This window comes from Haliaeetus leucocephalus, unplaced genomic scaffold (genome assembly GCF_000737465.1).
Source record: "Haliaeetus leucocephalus isolate CR32 unplaced genomic scaffold, Haliaeetus_leucocephalus-4.0 Scaffold555, whole genome shotgun sequence".
Classification (NCBI taxonomy): domain Eukaryota; kingdom Metazoa; phylum Chordata; class Aves; order Accipitriformes; family Accipitridae; genus Haliaeetus; species Haliaeetus leucocephalus.
This window is the reverse complement of record NW_010972991.1, coordinates 20,200,835-20,228,147: the sequence shown is the minus strand read 5'-3', so window position 1 is coordinate 20,228,147 and position 27,313 is coordinate 20,200,835. Positions and strand designations below refer to the sequence as shown.

Below are 27,313 nucleotides of genomic sequence, written 5' to 3'. Positions count from 1 at the left end.
CACTGTCTAGCTACATAGTTAGATGGTCTGAGACTAAGAAAGGGCCACACCGGACACTAGTTTGATGCCGTATCCCCAGTCGTGGCTGTTGAGTAGATGAGTCGCAGTCCTGTAGGAAAGGAAAAACCACCTAGTCGCTTACAGCAGTGACTGGGGCAAAAGAATTTGCATTGTGTATCTACATTGAAAACTTGCTGTGCAGCCTTTGTGAGCTCTTTTCTTGGTAAAATATTTGAGAAGTTCAGCCAAATGACTGAAATAGTTAAAAGCTTCTGCTAGTCATCCTGCCTGTCCCCCAGACGTTGACATCCCAGGAGCAGGGATATCTGAAAACCTCGAGAACCAGCTCCTGGCTAGTTGCAGCTCAGAGCGTGGCACAGTCAGACACGGGCTATGTGAACGTGGACATCTGAGTCACCCTGGAGGTAACTGCTTGAAAGGGAGTAGCTGCTTCTGCCACTTGATTTGAATCTGCCCTTCTTCACGGATCGAGGCCTTAATCTCTTTTTCTTTTCCCAAGGCATTAAGGTGTGCATGGGCAGGAGGAGGATGCAGGATTAGGCGTTTTACCCCAGGCTGAGCTGCGGGAGCCTGCTCTGACCACTGGAAGGGCCCGGCTCTGAGCACTCCCTTCTTGCCATCTTCTTTAGGTAACCGCTAGTCACCGCACATCAAAAAATGTATTTACCGTTACTTAATTAAGCAGCAGCAGGGGAAGGGAAGGAGGGAGCGGTAAGGCAAGGGAGGACTTAGGAGCCTGTCGCTGTGAGGGTGGGTCGCAAGAGCCACCTCTTCAGGTGGGGCTGGGCCCCAGGCCTCACGGGGGGTGCCACTGTGGGGACACGGCCACGGTGGACACGCAGATGGAGGGAGGGCTGCGGTGGTGCTGGGGGCGACGAGGGGCGCCAGCGCCACGGTGGAGGTGACGCCAGCTCACGCTCCCACCCATTTCGGAGGGTTCGGCTGTTCTTCCACCAGGTTCCGCGCCAAGCCGCGACCCCCGCGGCAGCTAAAGCGGAGGTCAGCGGGGAGGCGACCGGGCTCAGCCCCGACCGGCCCCGCGTCCCCACAAGCGCCACCTTTCCCGCCCCGCCGTGGTGGGCGGGGCCTCCCCCGCGGCACCGCCCCCGGGCTGCCCTACCGGCTGGGGCTCCACGCGGGGAGGGGGGCGGAGACGCACGTAGCCCCGCCCCCCGCCTGCGCGGCGGGGGGGCGGTGGCTGGCGGCCATCTTGTTGCCGCCGCCGCTTCCTCCGGGGGAGGGCGCGAGTCGCGCGGCTGCCGTCGGGGCAGGCGGCAGCGATGAGCGCGGAAGCGGCGGACCGGGAGGCCGCCACCTCCAGCCGGCCTTGCACGCCGCCGCAGACCTCCTGGTTCGAGTTCCTGCTGGAGGAGGCGCTGCTGGAGCAGCACCTGCAGAAGCCCTCTCCCGGTGCGTGCGCGCGGCGCGGCCCTGCTGGCGGCCACCTCCCCTCGGCCTTGGGCGCGGCCTGGCCTCGCTCCTCAGGGGCCCCGGGGGAGAACCGCTCGCTCGTTTCCCTGCGGGCCCCGTCCCTCGCCGCCGCGGCCTGCAGCGCGGCCGCTGCCTCCGCCTTCCCGGGGCCCGCTGCTGGCGCCGCCGGCCGCGCACCGGCGCCGCCTCCCCCGCTGCCGCCCGCCCTCCTTCGCCTCCCCCTTGCTCCCTCCCTCGCCTCTGGCTTCCCCCCCGGCGCTGCTGACGCGGCGGCCAACGAGCCCCCGCCCGAGGGGTTGCGAGGTGGGAGGGTGGCGGCGCGGGGGGGTCGTCTGCTGGCGCGGGGCTCGTAGGCTGTGGTACCGGCGGCTGCGGGGGGGCGGGCCCAGTGGGCGGGCAGCCGCGGCGGTGCGGCGTTTGTTAACGCGAGCAGGGATGTGTCTTTCCCGTTTCACACGTTAACTTTCCTGTTTAATAGCTTCGCTTCTCCGTCTTTCTCTGTGTGGTAGGCGACTCTTCCTTTCGCCTACGTGAATTTTGCTCGCCGAAATGTTACAAGCTGTTTATTTTTGCAACGTGAAGCGCTGTTCGTAAAAAATCATTACCATTTTCAGCTGTTCTTTTCCCATTAAAGTCTTGCTAGTGCCGGAAACTAGAGTCCTCCTAAAGGTTCAGTGCTGAAATTGCTCTGTCTTCTTAGACCTGGAACGAATAGAAACCTCGTCTGATGCATTACAAGAAAGTGACCATATTTAAAAGTAGATGATCTTTTGACAATCATAAGTGGGAATCATCTTTTTCAATACCCGAATTCTACAAGCAGGTGGAGGAAACGGGAAAATCTGGGACAGTATTGCCTCTACAAAAAGTAAATTTAAGCATAGCCAGGCTATATCTTTGTGCTTAGATCTTACACTGTTGTTTTGCAATTAAAAATATTGATTCATACTACTTTTATGTTTCACAAAGTTCAGTGAGAGTATAATAGTTAAGGTTTGGCTTCAGTTTTTCATAACAGCTCAAAGGTATTGGAGAGACTGTCTTATTGTAAGGGAGAGATTTGGGGGCGCTTTTTTTTTTTTTAAATCAGTCTGAAAGTATCTTCTAAATGTATTCAAGTACCTGCAGTTGCTTCTAAATATATTTTAAAATATAGAGGAGGATTACAACTAGATATGTATTTTTACAATAGCAAACTTGTGATTTCAATAGGCAACATCTTTTTTGTAGATGCAAGCACTGAAACGTAGTTAATAAAAAATAGTGAAAATAAATAAAAGATGAGAGTGTGGTCGAGTAAATTTGAAGGTTAGACAAAGATATGTTAATAGTATGATTTGAGTCAGCATAAGCAAGATAACCTTTGGGATTAGAATCTGCCAGGTGACAGTGTCAGCTGTATAAATGACAAGGAGATAAGATCCCTGTTCATAGCTGCAACATGAAATTAATTTTTGGGCTTACAAAGAATTTGAAGAGTGGCTGTGTTTTTGCAGATCCGCCACCTGTACAGCTGATTGTCCAGTTCCTGGAACAAGCCTCGAAACCATCAGTGAATGAACAGAACCAAGTCCAGCCACCACCTGATAACAAAAGAAACCGCATTTTAAAACTTCTTGCTCTTAAAGTTGCTGCTCATCTGAAGTGGGATTTGGATGTATTAGAGAAAAGGTATAGTCTGTACATCTTCATGCTGAAATTACAAAACTGAAGTGGCTTGAGATCTTTATTTTAACAGAAGGAAATGTGTCTTGCTCCCTTTTGTGACGGAGTCTTCCTTACATTAAGAAGAGTCTTGGGTGTGACAACCAAAATCAAGTTCGATTTCATCTGTGAGTTAGAAAAGGGTTTTGATAAAGGCAACATCTGTGAGCAAATCAATATTGTTCATAATTTAGAGAGGAAGAATAGTGGGTCTTAAACATTAAGATCTGCACATCTAAACTGCATAAAGATGAATTTTAGCTTACGTTTTCTTCAATGGCAAAACTAGCTTAAGTTTCCCCATTCTGACATGCTTGAAGTTGGGAGGTCTTGCTCCAATTTTGTTCATGTAAAGAACTCCATATATCTGCAGACTAGATCACTGAACTGACAGTGGTTGAAATGGACAAACTCCTCCTTTGCACTTTTCCTTTGAATTTTTTTAACTCAAATGATTTCAGCTGCTGAAAGCTGAGGCAGGATTATCGCTTGCCAAAATACCTTTGCAAGATACCGCACAATTGCAAAGAATGAACGGAAACCTTTATTGTGGTTAGTTGTGAAAATACTGTATGGACAAAAGTATCTGGTATCCAATAAGGGTTTTTTTATATATACTTTAGCTTTGAAAGCAGATGTATATGAATGTGTGCAAGAGTGGTTTTGGGTTTTTGGGGTTTTTTTTTATGACTGCTTCTCTTCTTGCAGGAGGAATTTGTACTGACATTTATTCATGGTGTACTTTCTGTTGATTAGTACCTTCTTAAAATGTAGGTATAATCCTGATTCAAAAATCAGCCCTACTGTATGTATGACACTATTGGACTGATTCTGTTTTGATAGGATTGTTTTGTCCATCTGTGGTGGTTTTTCTGAGAACCAATCTGAAGTCATTTCAACTACTAATTTAGCATCTCTATATAGTAGTTAGAGTTCTTGCTCTGTTAGCTCATGCAGCCTAAGATTGTTTTTAATTAAGAAACATGCATTTGGTTTTTAACTGATTATACCAAAAGGTTCAGTCATGGTAGTTAAAAAGGAATAAAATAACAGCTTGAGCCAAGCTTTTTTCTAAAACTTGTGCTGTTTATAAACAGTTGAATGATGTTCTACTCTTGCCAATGAGAACAAGATTCCTGGACCTCGCATAGTAAAAACAGGGCTTGTCAGTTTAAAATGATAGTTTGATAGCAGACCTGGAGTCTGATACAACACAAGACCTAAAAATTGTTAAACAGGAATTCTGGCTTTAGTTGCTAGAAGTGTATTTTCACTGGCTGTTTTCAATGCTGGTTGCAATGAATGCAAATTTTTTCACAAGATGAAAAGTACTCTGGCTGATGACTTCCGATTTCAAGTAATGTCTGAATTAGTAATGGTGTTTCAGTTGTGTTAAATTATACCTCAAAAGCTTGGATTGATGCAGTCCAGCCTGCATGCCTTCTCATTTTATCAAGGAAGGTTCTGTCCCAGCTAATGTATATTTTACATAACACAGCTTACAATGCTCTACAGTGCTTTACTCCAGTTCCTAGTTTTAGCTGCACTGTTTGCTAGTGGATGTTGCAGAAAGGGAGATAAGCCATGATAGCACAGAGAAATGTTCCCTTTACGTGAGTGAAATTCCGTTTGCAGTGGAACTGTCATTGTTTACCTTCTGGAAGTATGATCTGGGACTACTTTGAAAAGAATTTCTTATTAGTTGGGACCTGCTGTTACAGGTGACTGGATTATTCTGGGGATGTGTCTGTGCGGACTAATGCAGTGGTGCATAGTAGTAGTTAGCTGTCAGGGCAACCTTCCACTTGGGCTTAATTTATGCTGCTAATACTGGTAACCGCTTTACATACCTCACCTAGAATGTCATCTGATACAAAGCATTTCATTATGCTAAGTAAACATACTACCCTTACTTCCATGGGATGTTAAGTAGTAATATAGTAGTGAACAGTAGTGTATATTATTTAAACATTCCAGAAGTAGGATTACTATATGAAGTATCTGATTCTCTTGGTTTTTTTAATAGCTTGTCTGTTCCTGTATTGAACATGCTACTGAATGAACTTCTGTGTATCAGCAAAGTTCCCCCAGGAACTAAACATGTGGATGTAGACCTGTCCAGCTTGCCCCCAACCACTGCAATGGCAATACTACTCTACAACAGATGGTAAACTACTTTAAGGCAATAATCTTAAAATCATGATAGAACAAAGCAATGTTTTCTTCTCTATATATACTTGTACATAGAAGGAGAAAAAAATCTCAATAATAATTTTGTGATCTTGAATTTAGGGCTGTGAAGATGATCAGGGGGCTGAGCAGCTCCCCTATGAGGATAGGCTAAGAGAGTTGAGGTTGTTTAGCCTGGAGAAGAGAAGGCTCTGGGGAAACCTTTTAAGTGGCCTTCCAGTACTTAAAGGGGGCCTACAGAAAAGATGGGGAGGGGCTCCTTATTGGGGAGTGTAGTGATAGGATGAGGGGTAACAGTTTTAAACTGAGAGAAGGTAGATTTAGATTAGATATTAGAAAGAAATTCTTTACTGTGAGGGTGGTGAGACACTGGAACAGGTTGCCCAGAGAAGTTGTGGATGTCCTGTCCCTGGAAGTGTTCAAGGCCAGGTTGAATGGGTCTCTGAGCAACTTGGTCTAGTGGAAGGTGTCCCTGCCCATGGCAGAGGGGGTGGAACTAGATGATCTTTAAGGTCCCTTCCAACCCAAACCATTCTATGTTTCTATGATTCTGTGATCTACAGGTAGGTAGGTTATAGGGAGGAGCTGAGTCTGAAAAGCTATTGTACAGCTGGTTTTGTTCCCTAAAAAAATAGTCAAGGGAGTAGTTTGAACTGTTACCTTATAAAGGTAAAAATCTTGCTGTCTTCTAGCTTTTTATGGACATAAGAGCATTTCTTAAATACTAGATGTGCTCTTGAGTAGAGGATATATTCTAATGGTATAATGTATCTGAAATGATAAACTGAATTTTTAAGAGGCGTGTAATCTGCTTCTGAGGCTAATACCATTCTTTGCTTAATTTTCTCCCCTATGTAGGGCCATAAGGACCATCGTTCAAAGTAGTTTTCCTGTAAAGCAAGTGAAACCTGGTCCACCTCAGTTAAATGTGTAAGTTACAGGTGTCATTTGTTTGGGTTTCTTCTGTGTTTTGTAATCAGAAATTTAATTTCTAAGTGGATTAAATCATGTTAATAACATACAATTGCTCAAAGTGGCTAGTTGTAGCATGGAAAACTTGCATTTATTTCAAGTATATTCTTACTTTCCTGTCAGACACGCTTGATACGTATATGTACTTGTCTGTTGTTCCACTTTTTTAATAAGTTATAATATCTGTAAGTTCATAGGGACATGAGAAATCATGGGAGAAAGGGAGACAGCAATTTGCCTAGGCAGAATGCTTAGTCTCTAACTTAGGGTACGTTTCTTGCATCCTGTTTTAACTTAATATGGTTGTTTTATTATAGGAATTTGCTGCATTATGTATGATAACCTGAGAAATAATGAAGTATTTTCATTTGCTTCATTAGGCAATAATTTGTAATTTGAAGTCAATATTCATTTTGCATTCTAGAAGTTGTGTGGCTTTAGTTACAACCTGTTCTTGGAATTGACTTTTATGTTACAAATTTCTCCAATAAGGTTAGAAGTATCTCAGTGGTACTTCTCACATGTTTTATACTCTCGCATTAGGCCATACTTGTTTGAGAGAATCTGTTAAGTATGTTGATTAAAAATACTACTACTATTACTCATTTTACTATAAATCTCATATTGTTCTATATACATATCAGAGTCTGATCCTGAATCAAAAAATTCTGTATGGGGAAACAATTTAAAAATACTTTTAATTTTTACATAAACACATCAACACACTTCTGCCCCTGACACATGCTTGAAAAGATTTAAATAGTGAAGCTTCAAGAGACTTGAGGCTGTGGAAGCTGATTTTGTCATGATAGTTTTGCTAATATTAACAGTCTGATTTTTAAAGATAAAAGCAATGAAAACTTTGTAGCTTCCATTTTATTGAACCGCGTTCTCATCCAAAGCTATATTGTCATTATGTAATTCTGTATTTGAAATGTAGATAGATAAGAACAGTCAGTTCCTGCATAATGATGTTTAAAATGTAATTAAGTAAAACTTACTATGAATGAATTGTTGTGGTCTAGAACATGAAGTAAAATAACATGCAGGTTTGCTTTATAATTGAGATCTTGACCTCTTCTCTCTCTTTTCCAGGATGAACCAGATGCAGCAAGAAAAGGAACTAACTGAAAATATTTTGAAAGTGGTGAGACTTTTTTCCCCTCTTACTTTTGCTTGAATTTACATGTAAATATGAATGGACAGGAAATAAACAATTGCATCACAGTTTTGCTGGATTCAGTACATTTATATTTGCCACTTCTAGTATTTGCTACAGTTCCACTGTGTGCGTTTTAGACAGTGTTGTCTCTGCAGTGCATGTAGTATGGAATTTGCTGTGTGTGATTGAAGTATTGTTTCATCAGCCCTTCCTTGGAGCCATATGAATTGAACAAGCCTCTACAAAGTCAATGTGTGATTAGTAATTAAGACCATACCATGCTCAAGCTGCAAAATCACATGGCAGCAAAATTCAACACTTAAAACGGTTTTTTTTTAGAAGGATTTAGTAGCTGAGTGTTTTCTGTATGTAGCTTTCAACATAATGCTAATTGTGCCTAAAGCGTTTCCCTTTGAGAGAAGAAAGAGGAAGAACGAACCCTCTACTTTCATAAGTAGCCTAGCTCATTTTCCTGCTCTTGTACTACTTGGAATCAGTCAATGATTGGTATTATACATTTTCTACAATTTTTTACTTTTTCATATTTTTTCAAATAGATGAGCATGAGTGATGTTTAACTGTTCTACCGATTCATCAAAATTTTTGAAAAAATCTTGCTGTTCATGTAGAAGCTAGGTTTTTTTTAGCTGTGAAATAAGATCTTAAAATTTACTATCTGACTGTTGCATAACTTAATGCTCCAAAAATGGACAAAAAGGTGTAGGTGAAACAGAAAAATGTTTTGTTTCAATTGTACGTAAGGGTTTGATCCTGTTTCTCTTAGTACCTGAAACTGAAATAGAAGTCAGAAATTTCTTTATTGTACAAGAAATACAGGCGCAGATTCTACATAGCAATAAGACAGGTGTATAAGGACAATTATTTTTACTATTCTTTTACTGTACTGTTACATTTCTAGAGTTAATTTAAACCCACTGCTGAACTCAAAACCGAGATGTTAATTTTTTCAATGCATTTGAACTATTAACAGTTGAAAGAACAGGCTGCTGATTCCATCCTGGTCCTAGAAGGAGCACTTAAATTAAACAAAGATCTTTATGTCCACACTATAAGAACTCTGGATTTATTAGCCATGGAACCTGGTATGGTGAATGGAGAAACAGAGAGTTCCACAGCTGGACTGAAAATCAGTGCAGAGGAGATACAGTGCCAGGTAGCTTACATTCTATATTCAAGCTTTCAATTTATATCTATTTCTTCAGACAAAGTGTGAAGTAATATATTTGAGATCAATTGCAGTATTTTTCTATTAATATTTCCTATGTTCTTTTTTTAATGCAGTGAGATATTGAGTTCATTTTTACATTATTAGAACTTTTTTCAACACTAAATATTGTTGCTTCCCCACAACCCCCCGAGTAAAGCATTATATGGCAAGGACAGCTTATTGCATTGCTCTTAACGATTATGTGGAAATCATTCTGTAATTTTGTAATGCTTATGCAGAATTATTCATACTGAGATCTCAGTTAAAGAGGAAACTGTTGATCTATGTGGGGAAAGGTATGCAGTGTACGTTAGTACATTAGATAAAACTAGGAATAGTTTATAAAGTACATGTAAGGTTTGAGCTGAAATACTTAATCTTGACTTAAAATGTTATATAGATTTCTAAGATAATATGTTTTATATCAATGCTGTTTACAGGTTTGCTATGATTTGGGTGCAATCTATTTTCAACAAGGATCTACAAATCCAGCTGTTCATGAAAATGCTAAAGAAAAGTTTTTCAAAACAAAGGAGTTGATTGCAAAGGTAGTGAGTGTTTTATTAGCATATATGTTCAACTCTTCTAAAAAGACTTGGCTAAATTATTGCTTCCTTCTTTAGCAATTTAATAACTGTTATGGGTACACATGGTTTTTTAAGAAACTTCATGGGATTTTGACAGCAATTTTTCTTTTTTCACATTGTGCCTTGTTTGAAATTTTATTATTCAGCTGCAATATATTGCTGCTTTGTTCTACATTTTGTAATGCATATTCTCTTACACAAATTGTATTGATGCAAGAATAACATCTCTGGTGCTAATATTAACTCGACTGAAGAGTGCATTCCGTGTCTGTTGTGGTATTTTGATTGTGGTGATGTGTTTCTGAGGAAGATAACCATACAGGACTTCCTATTCTTTTCTATCTAATTGGAAATCGGATTGTCTATGTTCTGACCTTCTAAAAAATACAACATTTTAATTTACAGTTAAGGTATGCTTCCTTTTTTATTTTGCTTCATATTTATATTCCCAAAACTGCAAAACTCAGATTTTTATTTAAATAGACAAAACATGGTCTAAGCTGTGAAGAGCACATATATAAGTATGCTTTTAAAAAAAGTGTGTACATGCACATTCTTTTGTTGTTTTGTTGTTACTTGGGGAAATTGTGAGTTTCTGTTTCTGAATTAAGCTTATGTTTCATAATACTTTGGCCACTAAGATTTGATTAACTCTTACTTTTCAGAATGGTTCATCATCACTTCATTTTACCATAGATGAAGAACGGTTAGCTGGGTACTGTCAAGCTTGTGGAGTTCTTACTTCATCTTCTGATGATGCATCTCAACAGGCAACTCCTTATAGTCAAATCCATAGCTGTATGAAATCTGGCAACTATCAGGTAGGGTGCCTAAATAAACCCACATATATTTGAGGGTTGGTTTTTTTATCATTCCATGTGGATGATTCCACCTGAACTGATAGGGATTTTAACAAATTTTAGTGTTCCAGTTAACCATTAACATACAGTTTTAGAACACACGTATGTGGGAATATAACATAATCTGATACATATTAGATTAAAATATCTTGGATTCCATATAATGTAAGTAATTCCTACTAGCTGATGTATGGAATTTTCAGGTAGAATCTAATTCTTTGGGTTTCAGGGAATGTTGCTGCTGAGATGTGCAAGTTTGGGGTTTTTTGATTCTCAGATGAGAGAGAACTTTGTTGTTTAATGAATTGTAGTATTACATATGGGTGCAAGCTGCTTGGTTAGTTTCATCATTTTTACCAGATAGAAAATCACTTTATCTGTGTCTTTTGCATTATCCATTGACTATTCCAACTGTGTTTGTGTTATAGGACTTAGTGAAGATATTCCTTGAAGATAATCTAGCCCTCAGTTTACCTGTTCAGTTCAGGCAATCGGTGCTGAGAGAACTCTTCCAAAAAGCTCAACAAGGGTGAGGCATTAAATAATGATCTGTTCAATGATGATGAAAAGCGATTTTCATGAGTTATGTTTTTCATGGACAGTATACAAAATCTTTTAACAACAAATTACTTGCATCCAAGAAACTTCAGCCTTTATTTCTGTTAGCAATAGTCTGAACTACATCTTCCAACTAAGGAGCTATGTTGTGATGTATCTCACTGTGGCCATGTATGGGAGAAATTTAATGAGTATTAACACTTAATTTTACCACTTTACTGATATTTTTTTTTTTACTTATGTCATAACTGATCATATATATGTGTGTGTATATATATACAAATTTATAACTAAGTCAATGCCTCTTTAGAGGTCTTCTAAAACTTGAAGTCAAAGCTGGTCAGGCTAACCATACAAAGCAGTAATATTGTAGGAGATGTACTTCACTGGGAACACTGGCAGTGTAGTTACCTGTGATTAGAAGCCTTGTGTGCTGCTGAACTAGTCCAGGGCTGAAGGATTAGTATGGTACACTTATAATAAGGAAAAAATTTATAATAAGCAGAGAGAATTAGGCACATTACAAGGGCAGCTTGTGGATGGCTCCCAACTGAGAAATGCTAAGCACGTGGCTGCACCCAAAATTCAACCTTCTGTGGAGCTTAGGCACTTGAATCAGGGCTATATGGAAAACATCTCCATATAATCATGATGATAATTCTTTTCTGAAGGGAAGGTGCCTACAAGTATTTCAGTTGAAGTGAGAGAGGCTCAGTTTTACAAACACGTGTGTGAGGAAAAAGAAGTATCGATGGTGACAGCCTCTTGTGTAAGAGCTTAGTAGTTAACTGAATTCAGCTTTCACTTCAACCAGAGAGGAGTCAAATAAGCATCTCTTAGAAGAGGACCTTAGAGGCTGTAGCCTAGCACTGTCTAGGGGTGTTTTCATTTCTGATATGGCTGATACGGAGCACCTTCAGTGATAAGTACTAACCAGAGAAGAATGGAGGAGCACGACTTTACAATCTAGTCAAGGCACACAGAGAAGGATTAGGAGAAGGAAGCCATAGATTCTGGTTATTTGTTTTGATTTTTGTCCAGTGATTGTGTATTCTGAGATGCATAAATACTCCTGAAGTCTTTTCGGCTGTCAGCCATGCTCAGGGCGTGCTTGCCAAGAAGCAATGCACCTTTGTGTCAGTAGCACTGCTCTAGCTGGAGTTCCAGTGGTGCTCAGATTGAAGTGATAATGAAGTCTGCATGTGAAACAGAGTTGTGGGCAGGGAGGGAATTTTCTTTTAGAGAAAGTGAGGTCCTGGGTAAACTGAAGTAGATCCTGAGTAAAGTTTTTCCAAGTGTGGTCTTGGGCAGAGGTGTGTGCTCCGAACTTGTCTTGGGATCTGTCACCTGGAGCTTTGCTGTGATACCAATTCTGTGTTTGTCAGAGACCTTCTGTGATTTTTGGTTTTGCGTTCATGCAGCAATGATGCTCTGGATGAAGTTTGTTTCAAAGTCTGCGTGTGCAACACAGTCTGTGATGTATTGCAGGGTCAAACCATTGATATTCAGTTTTGTCAACTGTTCCTGAAACCCAGTAAAGAGAAAATAGACTTTCTCCTTGAGGTAAGAAATTACCTGAAATTAGAAGGGGAGATGGTATTTAGTGAGATATCTTCTTCCCCATATAACTGGATTATTATTGCAAGTAATGCTCAGATTTCTGAAGCAGAGAAAAATACTTTGTAAGGTAACTTCTCAAACTTTATTCAACTTCTTCACACTCTGTGATAGTCTTGCATCTATGTTCATAGCTGCATTTCCATCTGTTGGGGAGGAACCAGTGTTGACCTGTTGCTTCAGCTTGGATTTGAAATTGCTGCTATTCCTGACATCATTAAATTATATAGAGATATTGTTGAGTGTTTGTTTTCAAGGAACAAAGAAGCAAATTCTCCAAGATAGAGAGAGGTACTAGAAAAAGTAGTACCTGTTGAAGAGGACTGCTTTCCCTTACCAGCTTTGTTGTAAAAGTTAGCATGTCATGAAATGATCCTGAGTTACTGTATGTGTGAGACCTAAACTGTTACCCTCAGTGAAGCTTTTTAGGAAACTTGTTGCTCAAACTAAACTTAATCCTTTTGTTGCTTTGCTGTTCTCTTCCTATCTTCTTTTCTTGATTTGAGCCTTTTGCTTGTCTCTTCAAGGATCTGGCAAAAATTGACTGACTGTACTTCAGAGCAAGTAAAAGCTGTTCCATCAGCTGCTCATATGAGGACTTAAACATGTTTCTCAAAAAGAAAAATTACTTCTTGCAAGCTGCCAGTTGAATTCAACTATCTAGTTATTTTTCAACTGCTGCTTTTTTTTAAAAAAACAAAACAAACACCTGTTAGTCCTAGTGAATCTTAGGTTTTGTACTTAGAAATGTTGGTTCATTTTTAAACGAATGCAAAAGGGCTTTGTTATGTACTTGATCTTGTGAGGCTGACTGATACTGTGGCACTTGGCATCAGCACACCTAAATATCAGAGGAGTAGGAAAAAGGAATGTGAATTGTGATCTGAAGGAAGATCACAGTTGTCTGAAACAGGCTGTCTTGTGTACAGGTTGAAAGAAACTCTGATTTATCTGTGATGGCTACAGTGTTTATCAGATAACTTTGTTGCCTCCCTTGAGAGAGAGGGTTACTGGCTGATACTCAGAGTCAGAAAACTGGGCAGTAACACTGTCTGTCACTAAATATTTAAAGTGTTCCAAGGCTGCTTAATTATTTTCTGCTTTCTTTCCCAGGTTTGTTCAAGATCAATAAACTTGGAAAATGCTTCTGAAGCACTGAAGAGAAAAATGGCAGCATTTCTCAAGTATGTACCCATATTAAGATAACATGAATTTAGACTTTATAAGCAATGTAATACAGGACAATGGACAATAAATGTTTTGAGAACTTTATAACTGGAAAAATAAGCAGCTTCTTCCTACTCATGTATTAACTTTTTTATTCGCTTAGAAACTTGTGTTTGGGTTTGGAAGATCTTCAGCTTGTCTTCATGATATCATCTCACGAGCTGTTCATAAAACTCCTGAAAGATGATGAACGGAAGCTGCTCATTGATCAAATGCGGAAGAGATCTCCTCGAATCAACCTGTGCACAAAGCCTGTGACTTCTTTTTATGATATCCCAGGTAATTTTCACAGCATTTCCGTTAACTTACATGCAGGCAGTTACCTGTTTCCATGCTTGAGGTTACTATGTGCAGGTCAGGTCTCAGAAAAAGTTTAGAGAGAATGTTTTTACAGGGAATACTTCCCATTTTTAGTTGGTGAATGTCCTACTTGTTCAAGAAAGTGGCTGTTATTTGCTTGTATCTCAAATGAGTATAACAGATATGCTCAAATGAATGTGTCCTAACTGACCAAGTGAAAGAGAGGTGTGGCAGTTGGTTTGAACCAAATCTGGCTGTGGCAGCTGTTCCCAGAAAGAGCACCCTGCCTCTGGACTTATACCAGCACTAATGCTTCTGTGACTGTGTGGTGAGCTGGACCAGGGGTACCATCCGGACAAAGTTTTAAACCTACCAAAGTGAAACACAGACTTTTTTGGCCAGTTCATTTCCCAGATATAGCTGGCTGGCTGTGCAGCTGCACTGGTCAAAGCTAACATAAGAGGTGCCAGATGGTGACTGGAGCTGGAAAGAACTTACCCTTTCAGCTCTAATACAGTCTTGCATTGACTTAAGCCAGTTGTGAAAAATGCATGTTTTCACTAAGGCAGTATTGGAACACCTTTTTTTGTGCAGGTCTTGAACCTATTGCTTTACTGTAGCAAGGGTAAGGGAGTAATCGGAGCTGCTGGTGTGAGAAAAGGAGGCAGTGCAAGCAGTCCTTTAGGTCAGGGGAGCTGGGAAGCTAGTACAAGGTGTTTGTGGAAGGGCACGAAAGGATGTGTGGGACCTATGAAAGCATTGATGTATCTGCTGTTCTTGCTGTGTTATGTTTAAAATGTTATATACTAAAGAAATGTAAGCATCTACATTAAGAAGGAACGTGCTGGAGACCTGATTGCTTTTCTTCTAGCTTCGGCAAGTGTCAATATTGGCCAGCTTGAGCATCAGCTCATATTGTCAGTAGATCCTTGGAGGATTCGCCAGATCTTAATTGAGTTGCATGGTATGACTTCAGAACGCCAATTCTGGACGATTTCAAATAAGGTAATTTATTTCATGTGGTCATGAGAGTGTGTAATTCAAGGACTGGTTAGGTATCATACTGCAGTGAACAGTAAACATTTTGTCATAGACCCTCCATATGATTCCCCCCCCGCATAATGATGGTTTAATAAGGATGACGATACATATCTAAAGTCACATTCTCTGTGAAAAGTACTACAACAAAACGTATAAACTTTGTTTTAAGGAATTACTGGCTGTATCACAAGCTTTCCTTGTGAGAAAACAAATTCCTGTAACTTTTGCTTTCAGTGTTCTGACTAGTTAGCAACATTATTTTAGTTTAAATTCCTGTCGTTAAAAGCTGGGAGCGGGAGACAGGAAAAGTTGTTGTTTTTGGTTTTTTTTAAGTAAAGATTCTCATATTTTTGTGGGGTTTTTTCTCCCAATTATTGCATATTCAGAGTATGAACAAAGTAGAGTAGCTAGCCATTTTTATTGTACTTCTGTGTGAGCAATACATTACTTCTGATTAGATGTAAAAATTAAAGAGTTGGCACTTAGATGTCAGTCACTTTCAATATTTGAGTTTTGTTTATAATGTTTTAAGCAGCAATGTGAATTCTAAAACCTGTTTCTGTGCAAATGTCCTATGTATTTCTCTCCCAGTGGGAAGTACCAAATGTTTACGGCAATGTTATTTTAGGAATCAAAGACAATCTGACTAGGGATTTGGTCTACATCCTTATGGCGAAGGGATTACACTGCTGTGCGATTAAGGTGAGCAACCCATCTGAAGTTACTGGTTAGTTAGTTTGGACAATGGAGTTTTAACACCACTGAAAATATGGAAAGCCTTTTTTGAGAAAAAGAATTGAAAAATTGGGAGGTGAGGGAGATGTAGTAACAAGCTCTGTTATATAATGGTTAAATATTTCTGTCTCTCAAAGTTCCATCAGCAGAGCAGGGATAATGGCTTTCCAGTGAGTTGGGCCTGGAGATAATTTCATTCATATGAAGTTTTGATTATGATGTACTAAATCATGTGGCATCTAAACCCAGCAGTGATTTGACTTACTGATATGAAGTACTGTTCTTTTGACTGTTTTGCATAAGGAATTTATTGGAATGCTGGTTTATTTTCCTTGTAACTGACAATACTGTAGTTTGCTAAACTACAAGGCAAAGCCAAACTGTACCTAATAATGCCAGTAGTTACTTCTGGTATGTTTTTGCTTAAACTTCTTGTTTTGTTTGAAAAATCTGGAACTGTTGGAACTGTTAAGCTTAATAGCAAGTCCAAAGGCCTCAAAAATATAAACAGTAATTGTGAGATGCTTGAGCAATGCTAATGATAATGGATGCTGAGGCTGGTTCAGCCAGTATAGAGCTGAACAGCACTTTAACTCTTAGTCTTTTCCCTTATGAATCCATTAGGAATCATTAATGCATATCCTTTTTTATTGCAGGATTTTGTCCATGCAAAACAGCTTTTTGCTGCTTGCTTGGAGCTGGTGACAGAGTTTTCTCCAAAACTCCGTCAAGTCATGCTGAATGAAATGCTGCTTCTGGACATTTACACTCATGAAGCTGGAGCTGGTGCTTCTGGAGAACGTCCTCCTTCTGATCTTATAAGCAGGGTCCGAGGATATTTGGAAATGAGAGTACCTGGTAAGTACCTTGCTGTCTTTCCTGGGATGCAGTAAAGCACAAAGCTTGAGAGAAAGGTAAAAAAACCCAACTTTGTATTGTAGATATACCATTTAGGTGTATAACTGGAAAAACAATAGTAAAGTTTGACACTGGTTTTAGTGAGACTTTAGAAGTTTGATTAGTTTTAAGAAGCTGAAAATGAGAACAGCAACATCATTATGCCTACATATTGCTAACACTGACAGTTTCTTTTTAGTGCCACTTAAAGGAGTTGAACAGGATAAACATATCTGCGTTTTTACCTGAAAAGTTTTGCTAGTTGTTAAAGGAGTACGCATGGTTTCACACTGAGGGAGTAACATAGTACTGTTGTGGTTAGAGGAAGCTGTTGTTGCTCCTAGTTTTCGGAGGTGAGATCTCTTACAGGGCTAAGCATCGTGTTTTTCTGTGATAGATATGGAACAGAAATGGCTAATTAGAGGGAATGGGTTTTGCTTGTTTTCGTGTTACACTGTGTGTTTTCTCAAAAAAAAAAAAAAAGTAGTTAAGCAAAGAACCCCTTTTCTTCCAGATATTCCTCTTCGACAAGTTATAGCTGAAGAATGTGTTGCCTTCCTGTTAAATTGGTGTGAGAATGAGTATTTGACCATGCAAGTTCCATTACCTCTGGTTCAGACTAATCCTTATGTGAAGGTAATGAGTGCTAAGTCTCAAAGCCTTATCAAGCTGTAATCAACTTTTTCCTGTTGAAGTCTTTTGTACTTTTAAAAGCATGTACCCTTCTGTCTCAAGAGTGTCAAGTTTTGTGGCTGTAATGAATTAAGTCTGGTGTAGAAGGCAGCAGGGCTAAGCAACAAGTGTGTTTGACCATCGACAAAAGACATGGAGGCTGCGTTGCAAGAACAGATGAAACAAACTGCCTCTTAGCCCTTGTTGGCTGCCAACTGAGCTTGGTTCCATAAGCATCAGGCGTGTGTGGTTATGATCCATAAGCTGATTGAAACCCTGTAGCACTTCCATAAAGGACTCTCCTCTCAGCTGGAACTCAGTCTAGATTCATGTAGGAGGTATAAGAATTGTACAGATCTCAGGCTTCATGTTTGGTTGTTTTTCTGTTCCTAAGATACTTGTTTTCCAAATATGCTATAATGGTTCCATTTTTTTAACCCAACACCAGTGTTGAATTTGTGGGGACATTCAAGCACTGCCTTTTTTGAAACTTTGTTTTCAAAATGGTTTTACAGCAATGTTTCTACTTCAAAGTCAGGCAGTAAAGCTGAATGCAGGTCATATTACAGGAGAGATTAATTTTTGGCCTGCTCTGCTTACCTGTGGTATTTCCTAATTTCCATTTTGAGGTTCAGCTTTTTCTGTATAGCAGAGGGTGCCAGTTTCAGTTCAGATTAATTATTATATGAAAGTTAAGGGAGTTCTAGGGTAGCCAGTCTTTGTAAAACTATATTTTATGGGGTTTAGGTTTTATGCAAATATGTTTAAGTAGAGTGTAAAGCTTGTTTTCTGGAGCCTGTAGTAAGCAAATATGCTCTAAGGAAACTAAGTGAAAAATCCTCTGTTTAATTCCTGTCTTCCAGGTTCCTCATCAGTGTCCTCTGCTGCAAAGTTTAGTCACATTGCTTTGTAGTCTGTAATTTAAAATCACTTGCGTAGCTGTTTTAAATGCCAATAATTCCTTTGCTGTAGTCAATATTCAGAGAAGCTGTAGTTACTGTGGTTTTTTTCTCTTGTATTACATAGCTGGGACAGTTGCTGGCTGCTACATGCAAAGAACTTCCAGGTCCCAAAGAAAGTAGACGGACAGCTAAAGACCTTTGGGAAGTAGTTGTACAAATCTGCAGTGTGTCCAACCAGCACAAACGGGGGAATGATGGCAGAGTGAGTTTGATAAAACACAGGGAGTCTACACTGGGCATTATGTACAGGTGTGTTTTCTGAAATTATTTTTAAGGACTGTTTGAATTGTATATTTGACCCCATGTTCCATTCAGAAATTGTCTGGATTCCACTATCAGAGTGGTGGCAGCAGCTAAAGATCTCCGAGTGAACAATCTGCCCACTGGTGGTGTTGGATATTAGTGGTAATGTGTTGACTTTTTCCTTTTCAGAGAAAAGGAGTGTGTGGGATTCAGGTCAACACACAGACACCAAAGCATGTATGCATGTGCTCCCATTATAATCAGTGTAGATCTTCCAGTAAAGTCTCAACGACATCTAGAGGGTAGTTGAGCTGACCAACTGGAGGTGTCTGCTTTACATCAAATAGAATTGCTCTGCAGAATCCATTGACTGTATTGGTTAACTACTTTTATAACTATTAAACACCTCGCAGCATAGGTTTCTATACTTAGCTTTAGGTTTCTGAATCTAAAGCTAAATGTTACTCAATCTTGAAATTAAATTCTAGTTCAGCTGAGATCCTGGGAAGAGGGAAAGGAAGAAAATATTCTTGACTGGAGTAATTTCACTGTCAGTTACCTAACCTCTGCCAGCCTTGGCCTTAACTGACTGACTGACTGATTCAGGATAATTTGTCCACTCAGTAAGTGTTTTCAGCCTGTTCTTAAGTCCAAGCCTGATTATAAGTTGCCTATTACAGTAAATTCTGGAATGTATGATTACATTGAACAGCTTTCCATGTTAAAAACTTGGAAAAGGTGTCCCTGTCAAACTAGTGACTGTTTCTTTGCTTTCCTTGACCTAATCAGGTTAATGTGTGCCCAAAGGCCAGCTGCTTTTGCTGATGCTGCTGTGGGATGGGTGTAGGGAGGGTATGTGCTTGCTGTAGGTTTCAGTTGTATACTCTGGCAAGGAAAAGGAAGCAGTACAGGTGTACTCTAGGATACTGAACATTTTCTGACCCCTCTGATTCAAATAGTAAAGGGCAGTGACCCTGTTGTTATGGAAAAGCAACAGTGAAACCTTTTCCAAACAGGCTGTGCTTGTCTGGATTGTTTTATGGTGACAATTTCTGATATGGCGTGACAAAGAAATCAATGTACGTTATAAATGATCGCTGTGTACCCTCTTCTGTAAGCCTGTAGGTCATTGTTGCAATCCTAGCTTGGAGAATCACAGTACAGTTCAATTGCTTTCCCTTTTAGAGTCAATGGTTGACTTACTATAAAGTGATTTTCATGCCTTTTATAACTTGATGGAATAACAGATACCTCATTTAACCTGTTCTAAATGCAGAAGTAAAACTTGCTAGTGACTGTATTAAAAGTGAATGACCTGCTTGAGCATTTTCACTTACCTGCATTTCACCCTGCATTTGTAAACTGAAAGGTGAAGGCGTATTTTGGCATGTGAAGAATTTGCTTTGCTGGCTCTTGTTTCCAGTGTATTAAGTTTGCATATATTCTCTGTTGTGGATGATTACTTACATGGGTATTTGTGTTCCTAATTTAGAAGTGAATTGCTGTCCTTCATCAAAAAGCTTCGGGTAAGTTGAGAATGTATTTTCAACCAGAACTTCCTTTTGATACAATATTTTTCTGGACTCTTCCTGTTAAATTCCAGGAAATCTGACAGCTATATAGGTGTTTTGTATGGCTGAAAAACTTCTGAATTTGCTATACCTGCCATACAGCAGTGTGGAATAACTTGCGAAAAAAAAATCCTGAATTCTGACAGTGGAGATCTGTTAACCTTAGGAGTATATTTTATTGCAGCTGTCATGAAGCAAAGCATTCCTTTTGGAGGGAGAAGGAAGCTGCTACTTGCATCATAACTAAGCAGCAGAAGAGGAAGGGAAATTGTTTATAGCTTGTGGGTTTGTAAATGCATAGAAAGTTGTGGTATACCTACCTTAAGTTTGTTAGGCAGTAGCCACAGAAACAATGTAAAGATGTGTAAAACCTAAGTGAAGTCTATATCCAAGGAGTTATTCAGGAAAATCTGAAGTAATTAAAGACTTTCTACAGAAATTTTCTCACAGTATCCTTGTGTTGCAGGATTCTTGACAAAATATTGCCCTGTTTCAATGGGAAATTATAATGAAGTCAGAACTTCCTACATAGCTTTAAATCTTAGGGAAGAAAGTGGAGTTTTGTTAGTTCATGGGAGTACTATCTTTTTTTCCTTACAGGAACCATTGGTTTTAACCACAATACTGTCCTTGTTTGTCAAGCTTCATAATGTTCGGGTTAGTATATATATCATAAACTTCTTACTTGGTTTTCTTGAAATGTTTCTCTTTGTAATTTCTCCTACCATCTTTCTTCTCTTAGGAAGATATTGTGAATGATATTGCAGCAGAGCACATTTCCATCTGGCCCTCATCCATCCCCAAGTAAGATGATAAATAAAAATCCAATTCTCAAAATATGCATTTACATAATTGGTTAGGTTCCAGTTACTGTGTATTAGTTATTGTGTGTTAGTGTGATTTTTGCCATGTAAGGGCATCACTGACCCCCATTCTGTTTGTGGGCAGATAGGTCTGATTGCACGGAGGTTTTTGCTCCTAATTTGATGCTCCTGCTGGAGATGCGGGTACAAGAAACTGAAGGATTTTTTAGCTGTGTGCTTTACTGAACTGTATAATACTTTAATATGAAATAACTAATATTTTTTGAGGTATGTTTGAATAATTACCAAAATACTAAGTGGTATGGGATATGTATTGATTTGTTCTGGCTGGATTGAACTGTATTTTTCCAATGAAGTTCAGAGGCTCTGTGGGGCTAGAACCTCACTGTTTCAGATTTCGTGTATGCATCGGGAGAGATGACTCTTGTGAGAGAGAGAGAGAGTGTAATGCTTAGTGTGATTAATCTGTCTTTAATTGGTCTGATTGAATAGTCTCATTGTTACTGATGTAGACTTCAGTGTATAAGGTCAAGCAGAAGAAAGTTGTTTTCCATGTTACCAGAATTCAGCAGTAGGGTGAGAAAAAACCATGGTTTTAAAATGGAGTTTCCACATGGACTTTGGGAAAGGTTGCCTAAGCAATGTGCCAAACCATTCCAAGCCTTCCTTTCCAGGCTAGTTCTGCAAGTTTCCAGAGATTACTGTCTGTGGCCATTCATGCAGGTGCTGTGATAAATTTGTAGTGGTTTCAGGTGTTCTTTTCAAGCTTCTTGAAACTGGGAACATATACTCTTGCATAGAACCCTTTTATGGTATCAGCCACCGATAAAGTTCTGACTTTTTGTCCAAGTCTGTGAAGGGTGTATTTGTTCTGTCATGTGTACTGTATTGGAACAATTCAACAGTAGTTTTAGTCCACACTAAATCTTCTCTGGAGTTATTTTTTGCTTGACACTTAATGCAAGGTGGTTTGGACTTAAACTAGATCGGAAGTCAGATTAGTGCTTAAAAACCCAAAACAATAATTTAGGAATTATTTTTCTTCCTTTTTTTTTTTTTTCTTTCTCTAGTCTTCAATCAGTGGACTTTGAAGCTGTGGCTGTTACAGTAAAAGAGCTTGTCAGCTATGCATTGACTATCAACGCAAACAACCACTTCTGGTTAATTATTCAGGCAGATATTTATTTTGGTAAGTGAAACCAATGTCTATTTTTAGCATGTGTGTAAGGGTACCTTGCTTCTCTGAGATTTGCTTGACATAACCCTCCTTGGATTTCCTCTTATGAAAAGAAGCTTAAGTGATATATGAGTTTAAAATCTTCAGATGCAGTAAGGTCGGTGAAGTTGTCTGGGACGTTGTCTAGTCCCACAGAGAGACTGAGCTTTCGATGGGTCATGCGGACTTGCTTTTAGGGTAAGGGAAACTTTACTGTAAGAGTCACGAGTCATTGTTAACTTTACTTTTTTAGTGCAGTTGGTCCTTGAGTGGTATAATTACTCAAATCCCTAACATTGGAGTCTTTTATTAAGTGAATGGAAAGTTGTGTGAATAGTGCTTGGTTTTAAATGTGGAGATCAGCTTCACTGGAGCAGAAGATGAGCAGAATGGAGAGGATCTGTGTTATATAGGGAAATATCTAGGATTTGTAAATGAGGAAACCTGAACTCCTGATCTGGTATTGGTTGTGATAGGAAGCTCTTCCTTGTCATTCTGTCCTCACCTGCTACTTCCCAAGTACTTATCCTTGCTCCTCAGCTGGGAGCAGCCAGTAGAGTTGGGACGTGAAGAGTTTCAGATCCTGGGCACCACAATATGCACCCAGACTGTACCAGGGCAGCAGTTGCCTGGGGAAATCTTGCCCAGTCTATATGATACTATGCTTTGTTAAATTATTCCACAATTCAGAGTCAGTTCCTGCAGCTTGCTTTCTAAGTGTGAGTAAAGAGAGTGCAAAGAGGTAGGTGCTGAAGAGTAAACTTTCAGAAAATAGCCGGACAAGTACAGTACTATCTGTTGTATGTGCTGGAGAAGGACATTGTCATAGCCTTCCTCGAAGGTAGTTGGGCATTTCTTCCACTTAAATTATCTGTTGAGACGACTCTAGTGAAATTTAGCATTTAAGCCAGATGGTTCTTTTCTAGCGATAAAACAGGGTATGTGCTGTGCCTCTGCCATCTACTTGCTGGTGCTTTGGGCTATTGCAGGAGGCAAGGTGCATGTTTACAAATCTCTGGTTTTTGGCTGAAAGGATGTCTGTGGTGTGCAGTAAGATGTAGTGCAGAAATCCAAGCCTGCTGCTTCCAAAGGAGACAAATTTGTCTAGCAGATGCTTTACAACCCTTGGGGTGAGGGGAGGGATCTTAATCCGGTGTTTAGTGCTGTCACCTTTATATATGGGAGAGTGACTCAGGGTTATAAGCTGGCAGTATTCACTGCTCATACAAAGCGGAGCAGCATCCCAGAAGGAGGAAGTTTATGTAGGGAGCCTCAGAAGCTGGCATCTGAAAGGGCAATGGTTGGAGCACTCCTGGCATGTGTCAGGTCTGTATTTCGGAAGCCACGTGGACAAGCAGACTGCCCTTGCTACAGAGCCCCTGAAGGCTGTCTTCATGTCCGTTCAGTAAGAACTTACTGGAAGTAAAACTAGTGCTGAACCATGAGATGTGTGGTGGCATCAGCTGGCCCTCTAACTCACACCAACTAAACTCCTTCGCTACCACGCACTGTGCTAAGTTCAGTGAAGGCAAACTTCTTTTCCACTCTAAGGTTGATGGGTTTAAGATCAAATACTTGAAAAGTAAAAAGTAATTCTCAAAAGGTAGAACTTTGCCTGTGTTGCTAGTTTTCCTGATTGTGTAGTTTTCTATCACTGTTTTACCACCTCCTGCGTGTCTGTGCTTTTTAAACAATGATATGCAAGTCACTTTCCCAGTAGAATTCAGCTATGAGATATGTGTATCTGCATAATTCTATAAACACTTGATCTGTGTCTTAGAAATAACTCCTGTGTTTACTTTTAAGAAGTTATTTTGCTTTTTTTTTCCCACTGCAGCAACAAATCAGTATTCAGCAGCCCTTCACTACTACCTACAGGCAGGAGCTGTATGCTCAGACTTCTTTAATAAGATGGTACCACCAGATGTGTACACAGACCAGGTGAGTTAAAATGGGATTTAGATGTACAAAAATATCTTTGGATTCAGTCAGCATCCTAATTCTATGTAGAGACAAAACTGCTCAAGATGCACGCATTCCTGTAGCCTGTAAGACTTTATATCTTGATGCATTTTAGGGATATGAATCCTCATAGGTCTGGTTTTCTTTGCTTGTTGCTTGAAGGCCATAGAAAATCTGAAGCTTCTCCTTTGGTGAAGCACAGAAGGCTTTTCTGCTAGTTCATAGAGACTGAACGTGCAGAGCTAGCCACTGGGAAAGCACTGGTATTGGACTCCAGTGCAGTAGTGAGCAAATGAAAAAGCCAAGAGTGCACACATCACTGTGTGGTGTGGCGAGGCGATCCCCCAGCTCATTGTCCCTGCAGGGCTGCACCGTGTTGTGCCGGGTGGGCAGACCAGCTGCACTCGCTCTGCCTCGCCAGCTGTGCTGGAGCACCAACCTGAGCTCCCAGCCAGTGGAAACGTCCGGCTCCTGCTGCGCTTCTGGTGCTGGTGTTGCTCAGGTGGAGCCTGCTTGCTTCCACCCATGGTGCAGAGGAACATAAATGTGTTGTCTGAGCACTTCTGAAATATTGTCTGCTCTAGCTAACACAGATGAGGGATAGGAGTATGGATTGCCTTAGCAGTGATATCCAGACAACACTGGCTCCTTTTCACGCACACACACTAGTGTTTTTTTCCAGACTCTGACAGTGAGGAGAGCTGCATCCCAGCACTGTGCAAGGTTGCCTAGAGATGGGTGGGACTGTAACTTACCATTGTCAGAGCGTGCTGGAGGTGTGGCACTACACAGCATGTACTTGTGTACTTTGCAAGTTGGTGTAACAAGTAAGTGGCTTGTCACTTGCAAGTGGGCCATGAGTGAGAACCCCTTAACTGTGTGTGTTGGGAGGAATCTTCAGTCCCAGCCACAGCGTGTTCCAGTGACATCTTGCAGTCACTTTAACCTTTATCCAGGCATTTGTCTTGTTCATTGGGAAACCATTGTGTTACTTGTAGGCTGTGTTTCAGTAGGCAATAGGAAGGGAAGGAGGTTATTTACGTACCCTGCCTGATTGCTGCTCCTTTTGGGTTCATATGACAAGTGAGACCTTCGGACGCTGTCTGGGATCCTGAACGTTGACAGCCGAGTCGAAGCTGTGCCTAATGCTGGGCTACAGTGGTGCAGGAGCGCTGGCTGGGACCACTGTGCTGTCACACAGCAGCACTGCTGCTCACCAGCACGTGCTCACCTGGGTGCGAGAGCTTTTGTCTGGGAACCCGCTTGCTCTTCTGGTCCCACCTAAGTCAGGCCTTTTCTGTGGGCAGCAGGTGATGAAGGTGAAGCTTTTTAACAGACCACAGCCTGGTGCTATTAGCAGAAACATGGCGCTCTGTTCTGTAGCATGCATCATACCCTTGTGAAGTCTCTGAAGTAATGAAAGCTCAGTTGATGAGCTAAAATCCAGGAATTGTTGGGGGGTTAGAAGAATGTAGATAGCTACTTAGCTGGTTCCTTGTATTTAAAAAAAAAAAAAATTGCTGTTTGTGTTCCAATACTAGCATTTCAAAACTTGTGGTTTTTTTTTTTAACCATTCTGTAGGTGATAAAAAGAATGATCAAGTGTTGCTCTTTGCTCAACTGTCACACCCAGGTAAGAGGTGAAACATCATTGCATTAAGTAAAACATTAGTTTATAAATATTTTGATGTTACAGGAGGGGGGGAGCTTTCTAAAAAGTAAAACTGAATCTAACTTTCCTTGTAAATGCAATCTGCAGTAGATTTTGTTGTTACCGTTGCTTCTAGGACACTAAAAGGACTGAAATTAATGAGTAAACAAACACATACTTGGAAATGTTGTAAAAAGTAGTAATAGTCTGGAGTTCCCAACACCTTGTTCTTCATGATAACCGCATGTGGCCATTGTTGTTCAGTGAGCTTGTTCATTCTCCAAGAAGTAACAAGGCTTATATTAGACTCTGATTTAAGAGCTGTTAAATGCATTTAGAAACCTGGAAGCTGGATTAGTCCCTTCAGATTTGAGTAAAAACCCTTTTCTTCCTTTCAGCTACTACTGCTGTTGATATTTCAGAATGAGTTGTGTATGCTCTCGAAGTTTGGGTGCTCAGAACTTGCTTGCTATGGAAACAAGCACTTGATTAGGCCTAGAAATGGGGTGGGATTACTGAGGTGTTCTGTGGAAGATCTGTTTGTGGGGAATTAAGGCTGTCAGAATCACCTGTGAGTCTTTCCTTACAGGTAGCTATTTTATGCCAGTTCCTCAGAGAAGTAGACTATAAAACTGCATTCAAGGCACTGCAGGAACAAAACAGGTGCATGTTACAACAAAAAGTTCATAAATACACGTATGCAATATGTGAATGTGTTAGATAACCCAATCTGTATTCTCTCTCAGTCATGATGCTATGGATTCTTACTACGAATACATCTGGGATGTCACCATCTTGGAGTATTTGACATGTATCCTTTCACTAGAATACCACTACTGAAAGCTCATACTGGGTGTTTGTGGCTGGAAAAAGTCTGTTTCCTACCCAGGTGTCTTTTCTTGACTTGCCCTCAGATCTCCACCACAAAAGAGGCGAGACAGACAAGCGGCAGATAGCAGTAAGTTAACACAGTAGTGGGATTTCCTCAGTGTGTCTTTCCCCCCCAAAACCATCATTGAAAAGAAGTGCCACTTCCAGTTTTAATTTTGTTGTGTAACTCTTAATAGTCTGGATGGTGATGTGAGGTGGTTGTTGGTTTGGAGTGGGGTGGCATAGTGTGTTACAGAAATAAATCACCCATTGAAGTAGTGCTGAAAACGCCTTGTAATGAAACAGCTTTACTGTGATGTCTCCTCTCTTGTTTCAAGATAAAAGCCATTGGCCAGACAGAGCTGAATGCCAGTAATCCTGAGGAGGTCCTACAGCTTGCTGCACAGAGAAGAAAAAAGAAGTTTCTTCAAGCAATGGCAAAACTGTACTTCTAAGCTAATACTGGAAGACTATTATAAAATGTGTGGAAGTGAAAAAAATCTTTCAAGACTTTATTTTTTTAAATTCATTTAAATTTTTATACAACATTTACAGTCTAGTATCTTTCTTTTTAGAAATAGATGAAATCTTATAATAAACCCCTTATTTTTACAAACTGTACAGAAGGCTGGAAGCAACTTCAGCTAGTTCCACAATGGCTTGTTTGAAGACATGAATTCAAGTTTGCTAAGAAAGCAACTCTGAGTTTAATGTGGAAGTGGGTGGCAGTTGATGCTCTGGTGCAGCTTCGTGGACTGCTTGGTGTCACATAAAACTTGTCCCTGGGTGTGGGGTGCAGGTAGGAGCATCTT

At 40.3% G+C, this 27,313-nt stretch overlaps 1 protein-coding gene across 5 annotated transcripts; it reads left to right on the top strand.

Moving 5' to 3' along the window:
* Positions 1-1,212: 1,212 nt before the first annotated feature.
* Positions 1,213-27,122, top strand: INTS8 (integrator complex subunit 8). Of its 5 annotated transcripts, none has more exons than XM_010577090.1 (27): positions 1,213-1,431; positions 2,949-3,123; positions 5,183-5,323; positions 6,205-6,276; positions 7,414-7,465; positions 8,472-8,654; positions 9,149-9,256; positions 9,961-10,116; positions 10,584-10,684; positions 12,135-12,276; positions 13,444-13,514; positions 13,661-13,836; positions 14,729-14,862; positions 15,490-15,600; positions 16,290-16,491; positions 17,045-17,166; positions 18,229-18,413; positions 19,900-19,933; positions 20,579-20,635; positions 20,721-20,782; positions 21,873-21,991; positions 23,856-23,959; positions 25,563-25,613; positions 26,221-26,294; positions 26,378-26,442; positions 26,546-26,589; positions 26,840-27,122. In XM_010577090.1, exons 1-27 carry the CDS (start codon positions 1,302-1,304, stop codon positions 26,954-26,956), a joined length of 2,988 nt encoding a protein of 995 aa, XP_010575392.1. In that variant the 5' UTR covers positions 1,213-1,301; the 3' UTR covers positions 26,957-27,122. The 5 variants fall into 5 exon arrangements, 4 of the variants coding, with proteins under 4 accessions (XP_010575392.1, XP_010575393.1, XP_010575394.1 ...); XM_010577091.1 differs by having other exon boundaries at positions 26,546-26,563; positions 26,840-26,973; XM_010577092.1 differs by lacking the exon at positions 1,213-1,431 and adding an exon at positions 3,865-3,926 and having other exon boundaries at positions 3,036-3,123.
* Positions 27,123-27,313: the final 191 nt, after the last annotated feature.